At 45.4% G+C, this 8,152-nt stretch overlaps 1 protein-coding gene across 1 annotated transcript in view; it reads right to left on the reverse strand.

Annotated features, from left to right (window-relative positions):
- LOC130492835 (kinesin-like protein KIF19) overlaps positions 1-6,754 on the reverse strand; it is a 32,306-nt gene extending 25,552 nt beyond the window's left edge. Inside the window, exons 1-4 of the mRNA XM_056866621.1 lie at positions 6,629-6,754; positions 5,178-5,258; positions 1,101-1,211; positions 161-248 (exon numbers count right to left, since the gene is read on the reverse strand). Of these exons, the coding sequence (XP_056722599.1) occupies positions 161-248; positions 1,101-1,211; positions 5,178-5,258; positions 6,629-6,754 (406 nt within the window). The remainder of the gene's footprint in view (positions 1-160; positions 249-1,100; positions 1,212-5,177; positions 5,259-6,628) is intronic.
- Positions 6,755-8,152: the final 1,398 nt, after the last annotated feature.

Consider the following 8,152-nt stretch of genomic DNA (forward strand, 5'->3'; position numbering starts at 1 on the left):
GGCTAGGATTTGGGAGTCCCAGGTTCGAACCCCACTATGCCATGGAAACTCAGCGGGTGACCTTGGCCCGGTCCCACGCCCTCAGCCTAACCTACCTCCTAGGGTCCAGAAGACCCTCGCGCACCAGACCTGACAAGAAGCGCTGTTGAAACCATTTTACCTGTAGGTCCGTATGCAAAAACTGTCGCGTTGTATCCCGAAATGACCCCTTCGATGAGATTTTTGGTTGTGCGGACATATACCTCCTTCTAGGAGCAAGAAAACACAGCAGGTCAGATTGAGTAACATTTAAACTGGGAGCAAATAAATAAACCTTCAATTAAAGATTGGAGAGAAAAATTATCGATGTATATGCGGATGGCTAAACTTACAGATCCTTTACATGGTAAAGATATGGATGAGTTTTAAAAAATATGGTTAAAAGCCGCCGTATATTGGGATAAATCGGCGAAAATGAATTTTATAAGTATATTTAATGAATTATAGATTAATGTTCTTTTGGTATAAATTAGCAATAATAATTGGTTTTTTAAACACTGTTGAAACGCCTCTCCGGAAGTCCAATGGTGGTGGGTACACTGTTGAGGTGGGTGGTGGATTAGGGCAACTTATATTCTACAAATTATATTATGTATTGTAATTTTATTGGTTGTAAAAGTGCTCTTTTTGTGATTTTGTATTTTTATGTTGTTTTTCTTTTTATATTATGGTTTCATATTTTATATTATTAATATTATTTTATTTTTATTACAAAAATAATAAAAATCTATATTAAAAATTGAGTAACATTTCAGGGGGGTCTAGATTTTTGAGCTTATATATATGTGTGTGTGTGTGTGTGTGTGTGTGTATACATATATATATATATGTGTGTGTGTATATGTGTATATGTGTGTGTGTGTGTGTGTGTGTGTGTGTGTGTGTGTGTGGTGTATATATATATATATATATATATATATATATATATATATATATATATATATATATATATATATTCCCGATTAAACTACTCGCCGAAACAGTTAAATTAGATGATGGGCTTCTGCCCCGAGGTCGACAGGACCCCGACGGTTTCGGAGATGCGGGTCGGAGCGTCTCACCTGGCTCGCTGCGGGGTCAAAAACCATGTCGAAGATAAAAGTCTTCTCTCGGGACCGGTGGGCGCGCAAGATGTCGTCTGGATCTTCGGCCGGATCCATCAGAACCACCATCTGTTGCAAGGGGGAATAATTGGCAAGTTCGGTTTGGCGGACACGGAGGTGGTTCCATTCTTTTTTTTTTTTTTTAATTTTTTATTGGTTTTTATAATATAAATTTTCCATGTTAACAAACAACAATATACGTAATATTAAAAACTAAATCATAGGTAATGTTGTTATAATTGTTTAAGTGCTAAATAAAAATAAAAATAAAGGAAAATTTATTGACTTCCCCGTCACCTCCGTCCGCCTCTTAATAAAGTATTCTATCCCATCGTGATATGGTCTGATCTTAATTATTCTTATATCTCAATTAAGTTTGGAGGTGGTTCCATTCTTTAACCATCTTTTTTTAAAATCAAGAAGGGCTTGGCTTGAGGTGCAGTGCCTTCTCTGGAGTGACCGGTGTATTTTTATTTCGCTATTTCTGTTATTTCTAGTCCAACACTCCAACCACCCCACAAGCTCTTACTGTGCTGCTGCTGTTTTAAAATTCTGCTAGATTTTTAAAAAAATAAAGTTTCCATTGTGTTTGCCGAATGACGGTTGTATGCCATTTTATGGTGGAATAAATAAATAAATAAATAAATAAATAAGCAAATAAATAAATAAATAAATAAATAAATAAATAGAGAAGTGTAAAAGAGATTCCCGGAGAGGGTCGATCTCCCCTAGCTCCTTCCATCTTCTTTAACCTACTCCAGACCAGAAAAAAATCTGCTCCTGAGGTCCAGGAGAGAGGTAGAGTGGCATCGTGGTTAAGAGCGGCGGACTCTAATCTGGAGAACCGGGTTCGGTTCCCCACTCCTCCAAATGAGCGGCGGACTCTAATCGGATGAATCAGGTTCAGTTCCCCACTCCTCCACAGGAAGCCTGCTGGGTGACCTTGAGCCAGTCACAGCTCTCTCCGAACTCTCTCAGCCCCACCTACCTCACAAAGTGTCTGTCGTGGGGAGAGGAAGGCGTTGACTGTAAGTCGCTTTGAGACTCCTTAAAAGGCAGAGAAAAGTGGGGTATAAAAACCAACTCTTCTTTTTTGGATGAAGTTCATGGGACTGGGAATTCGAGAGAAATTAGGGAACTCCGCCATGTGAAAAGGTGAAAGTGTATCGTTGGATCTAGCTTTCAGTACTCACACCATAGGTGTTTAAAAACAGGTAACTGCAGCCACTTAGCAATTCCCTCAACTTTAGTGTTTCTTAAGTGGAACTAATGGTTTAGGGTCTAATTTAAGAAGAAATGGGGGGGGGGATTCAGTGGAAAATTGAGGGCGTAGGCCCTGTGCCGAGAATTTGGTTTCAGATTTTAGACTGGACTGCCAGTCCTAAAGCAAGGAAGAATTTTCATAATTTCTTTTTTTAAAATATTTTTTTTATTTTCTTCATATAACATATCAGCATATAAAACAATATCCAGTACTAAAAAATAATAACAATATTAATAAAAAATTCTAATAATATTGCTAATTTAACAATAAAACGACTTCCCCCTCCCCCACTTCCATCTAAAAATAAATTGCATAAACTTTTGCTAACGGAACTAATCCCAACATTATGTTAAGTAATATAGTCTTATCCTAGCCAACATTTTTAAAACTATACCTAAACATAACATTAATGTAAAATATAGATAAGGGATTAGATCAAAGAGTATCCTTTAAGTCAGTGGTTCCCAACCTTTTTTTGACCAGGGACCACTAGGACTTTTTTGTTCGGTGCAGGGACCCCAAGGTTCAAAATAAAAATTCCGAGAATTTGAAAATAAACTTTAATCATAACTGTTAGTTAAACATTAAACTTAGAATAATATTTGAATATATATTTTTATAATAGAAAACTTTTAATTGAAAATATTAATTTATTATGGGTTTATAACTTTGTTTCGCGGACCTTAATTTAGTTCTCGCGGACCCCTGGGGGTCCACGGACCCCCGGTTGGGAATCAGTGCTTTAAATGGACCCATTGAAAATTGATTTTCACAATACATTCTCCAAGGCTCCCATTCCTCCAAAAAAAAGTCAGTTCAGTTCAATTTTCATAATTTCTGACAAGCATGGGGTTGCCAACTTCCAGGTGGGGCCTGAACATCTCCCAGAATCACAACAGATCTCCAGATTACAGAGATCACTTCCCCTGGAGCAAAAGGCTGCTTTGGAAGGGGGACTCAATGGGATTATGCCCCACTGAGGTCCCTTCCCCTCCCCAGCTTCCACCCCCAAATCTCTAGGAATTCCCCAGTCTGGAGTTGGCAACCCGAAATACCATAATGCAAAAAGCAAATCTGTTATGCTCCCCGAGGCAGAGAGTTTGTCTCCGGGAGATGTTCGGTAGAAAATAGACTTTATTTGTAATGGGAAGTTGGAGAACAGCCTTGGGTTCTCTGGGCTCATCCGGGAGCGAGTTTCCTTTCTCTCAAGGAAAGCAGAACGGAAGGTGGAGCTGTTGAACCTCCGGGGGAAATTGCATCTTCCAAAGAACCACATGTGATAATGCTCCAGAGGAACTTTGGCAGCGTCTTGGGTAAATACATCATTAGGGAAGTGTTGGTAATGTTGATCGCGAACCATCTGCTCTTAGAAGCGAAGAAAGCAAACACGGACCGCAGGCGCCAGTTGGCAGATAAAGCACATGAAGACGCCGGAGGGCTAATATAGCATCAAACGAGAAGAAAGCAGAGAGCCAGCATGGTGTAGTGGTTAGAGTGTGGGACTAGTATCCGGGAGACCCGGGTTCGAATCCCCCACTCGGCCGTGGAAGCTTGCCGGGTGACCTTGGGCCAGTCACGCAAGTTCAGCCTCGCAGGGGGGTTGGGAAGAGAACGACAGCAGCCTCTTGGGAGTCCCCATTGGGGAGAAAGGCGGGGTTGTTAATGAAGTAAAGAAATAAACTCTTGTTGGCACCCTTTCATAGTTAAAGGTATTTCTTAGTGGTTTGAAGAGGATTCTTTCGAGGTTTTTTGACGGCTGGTGGCAACCAGCAGACTCACTAACCATCATAAGAATGTAACGTATGGCATGCCCTGCTGGATCGGACCAGTGAGGGTCCATCTAGTCCAGCATCCCGTCTCACAAAGTGGCCAACCAGTTCCTCTGGACGGCCGACGACAGGGGATAGAAACCGAGACCTTCCCCTGAGAAGAACATCAGAAGAGCCCTGCTGGATCAAACCAGTGGTCCATCTAGTCCAGCATCCCATCTCACACAGTGGCCAACCAGTTCCTCTGGACGGCCGATGACAGGGGATAGAAACGAGACCTTCCCCTGAGAAGAACATCAGAAAAGTCCTGCTGGATCATACCAGTGAGGGTCCATCTAGTCCAGCATCCCGTCTCACACAGCGGCCAACCAGGTTCATCTGGAGGGCCAACGACAGGGGATAGAGGCCGAGACCCCTGAGAAGAACATCAGAAAAGTCCCGCTGGATCAGACCAGTGAGGGTCCATCTAGTCCAGCATCCTGATCCACGTAGTGGCTAACCAATTCCCCTGGAGGGCCAGCAATAGGGCACAGAAGCCAAGGCCTTCCCCCGAGAAGAACCTCAGAAGAGCCCTGCTGGATCAAACCAGTGAGGATCCATCTAGTCCAGCATCTCATCTGAGACAGTGGCCAAAAAGTTCATCTGGAGGGCCAGTAATGGGGCACAGAGGCCGAGGCCTTCATAAGAACCTCAGAAGAGCTCTGCTGGATCAGACCGGTAGTCCATCTGGTCCAGTATCCTGACTCAAGCCCTGGATTTCCTCAGTGGTCTCCAAATATTGACCAGGGCCGACACCACTCAGCGTCCAAGATGAGGCTAGCCTGGGCTATCCAGCTCAGGGTAGGGTATATACAAAGTAAAACTCAAATAAAGAAATTAAAGAAAATAAAATAAAAGAATAATTTAGGCTTATCAGAAGCCAGCACCCGTCTCCCACTCCCAGACAGCACCAGCAGTTCGAATTATCCGTCCCCCACCCCGAAGCCTAGCTCCGTTTCTCACCTGGTCACCCACCCGGTGGGCGATAATTCCAGCTCCTTCCTCCAGCTCCGTTTCGTTGATGGGACGGATGCGGAGGGCCACCTGCGGATGGAAACGAGAGGCGGGGACGTCCTGGAGCGATGTGAGAACCTCAGGGATCCAAAAGGGATCCCGGGATAAATGCCCATCCTTCTAGCCCAGGAATGTGTGTGTGTGGGGGGGAGACCAAGGCTTTGTCCTCCTTGTATATTATTAGGGTTGCCATCCTCCAGGTACCAGCTGGATCTCCCGCTATTACAACTGGTCTCCAGGCAACAGAGATCAGTTCCTCTGGAGAAAATGGCCACTTTGGCAATTGGACTCTATGGCATTGAAGCCCCTCCCCTCCCCAAACCCCACCCTCCTCAAACTCCACCCCCCAAATCTCCAGGTGATCTCCAGATTTTGGAAGGTAGACAGGCATTATACCTAGGGTTGCCAACCTCCAGGAACTAGCTGAAGATCTGCTATTACAACTGAAGTCCAGGTGATAAGAGATCAGTTCCCCTGGAGAAAATGGCCGCTTTGGCAATTGGACTCTACGGCATTGAAGTTCCAAGCTGGATTCGGACCAAGTTATGAAGCAATCCGTATCAGACGTTGCCCCAGTAATCGCGCCCCGGTCGGATCTGCAGGGAGCCGAAGCCCGTTGAAGTTCTCACTCGCTACAAAACCTTCCCGGCGACCTTGGGCCATTCACACTCTCTCAGCCTACCTCACAGGGTTGTTGAGAGGATAAAATAGGGACCGGGAAGGAGCATGAACCTCATCGAGGGGCCTTGGGCCAGGCATGCACATGCACGCACGTGTGGCCTTGGACCAGGCACGCACATGGGCCAGGCAGGCACATGCACATGTATGCACTCTCTTCCTCTCAAACCTACCTCATGAGGTGGTCGTAAGGATAAAATGGGGTAGAGGAAACCCATGTACATCACCTCGAACTCTTTAGAGGACACGCGGTCAAAAATACACAACATAAACAGAAATCTATTGTCCTTATATCCCTTAAACCAGAGGTTCCCAAACTGTGCTCTGTGCAACATCTCCTAGGGCTCCTAGGGAAAGAAAAATACTACTGTCGTTCAGTTTAGTATATAAGTGCTAGGTGAAAATTAGTGCCCCGTGACCAATTTCTCTCCTGAAAAGTGCTCCATGATTCAAAAAGTTTGGGAAACTCGGCCTGAAACAAGAGATTTCGAATGACGCTGCTCAAGATTTAAGTATCAAGGAGCTTCTAAGGAGGAAAGGGAAGGAAAGGGAGGGGAGGAAAGGGAAGGCAAGGCAAAGGAAAGGAAGGGAAAGGAGCAGCCTCCAAAGCAGCCAATTTCTCCAAGGGAACAGATCTCCTGTTAGATCTCCAGGCCTGGCCTGGAGGTTGACAACTCCCCCAAGTAGAGAAGGAAAGGTAACTGGGATTCCTCCAGACATACCACGAGCTGCTGCTCGGCTCTCAGCTCCTTCAGGGCGGCCGATCTGGGGGTGGCCCTGGCCGTCCCAGACCCCCCGGGGGACCTCTTCTGGCCCGGGGTGGGGGGCGCCGTCGAGGGAGACCCCATCAGGGCAGGAGGCAGCAAACGCGCACTTTGCCGAGCGAGGGAGAGAGAAAGAGCCACGCCGAGGCTGCCTGTTCCCCAGGGAAAGTGGCAGGCTCTGACATCAGCCCCAAAGGAAAGCCCTCTTCCAGCCTGCGCTGCCTTCTTGTTTGGCTCAGAAAGGCGGTTATGGGGAGACACGATAGAGGCCTCTGAAAATTATGCATGGTGTAGAGAGAGTGGTCAGGGAGAAGCCTTTCTCCCTCTCTCGTAATGTCAGAACGCGGGGTCATAAGCACATCAGAAAAGCCCTGCTGGATCAGACCGAGGTCCATCGAGTCCAGCAGTCTGTTCCCACAGTGGCCAACCAGGTACCTAAAGCACTGGTTCCCAACCGGGGGTCCACGGACCCCCAGGGGTCCACGAGAACTAAATTAAGGTCCACGAAACAAAGTTATAAACCCATAATAAATTAATCTTTTCAATTAAAAGTTCTCTATTATAAAAAAACCATATTCAAATATTATTCTAAGTTTAATGTTTAACTGTTATGATTGAAGTTTTATTTTCAAATTCTCGGAATTTTTATTTTGAACCTTGGGGTCCCTGCACCGAACAAAAAAGTCCTAGTGGTCCCTGGTCAAAAAAAGGTTGGGAACCACTGACCTAAACGAAGCCCACAAGCAAGACGACTGCAGCAGCATTGTCCTGCCTGTGTTCCACGGCACCCAATATAATAGGACTGCTCATCTGCTGAAGCTGGATTCAAAACAGATGAAAGGAAGTCTTTCTTCACACAACAGTTATACTGTGGAACTCCCTGCCCCAGGAGATGGTGATGGCTGCCAGCTTGGAAGGCTTTACGAGAGGGGTGGACACGTTCGTGAAGGAGAGGGCTATCCATGCCTACTAGTCAAAATTGATACTGGTCACAATGCATGCCTATTCTCTCCAGGATCAGAGGAGCAGGCCAAGAATTAACATCACAGGGAGAGGCTCTCCTGGCTGTCTCCCCAGTCGAAGAAGCTGTCTGGTGGGTACATGAGAGCAGGGCCTTGTGGGTGACAGGCCCACGATTAGGGAACCTCTCCAGGAAGGTGCGCCTGGCCCACTCACTTTAGGAGGCGGGTGAAGACAATTTTATTTAGGACGGCAATTGGGTAAGGCAGTCCCAAATTGTGGTTTTAAATTTTGGTGTTGTGTATTCTGTTTTAGTGAGCCATCTCGAGTTCCGTTAAGGAAGAAAGTGTGGTTGATAAATATATTAAAATACATTAAAAAAATGTAAAAATCTTCGAAGAGGTTACTGCCCCGGGGTAAATTTCAAACTGACCTCTGCAAAATGAGGAGTTTCCGACAGACATGAACCACCAGGAACGTACAGGGAGCTGAAGGGTTAAGCTGGAAACTAAAAATTCTTAT

The sequence above is a fragment of the Euleptes europaea genome, chromosome 21 (assembly GCF_029931775.1).
Source record: "Euleptes europaea isolate rEulEur1 chromosome 21, rEulEur1.hap1, whole genome shotgun sequence".
NCBI lineage: Eukaryota > Metazoa > Chordata > Lepidosauria > Squamata > Sphaerodactylidae > Euleptes > Euleptes europaea.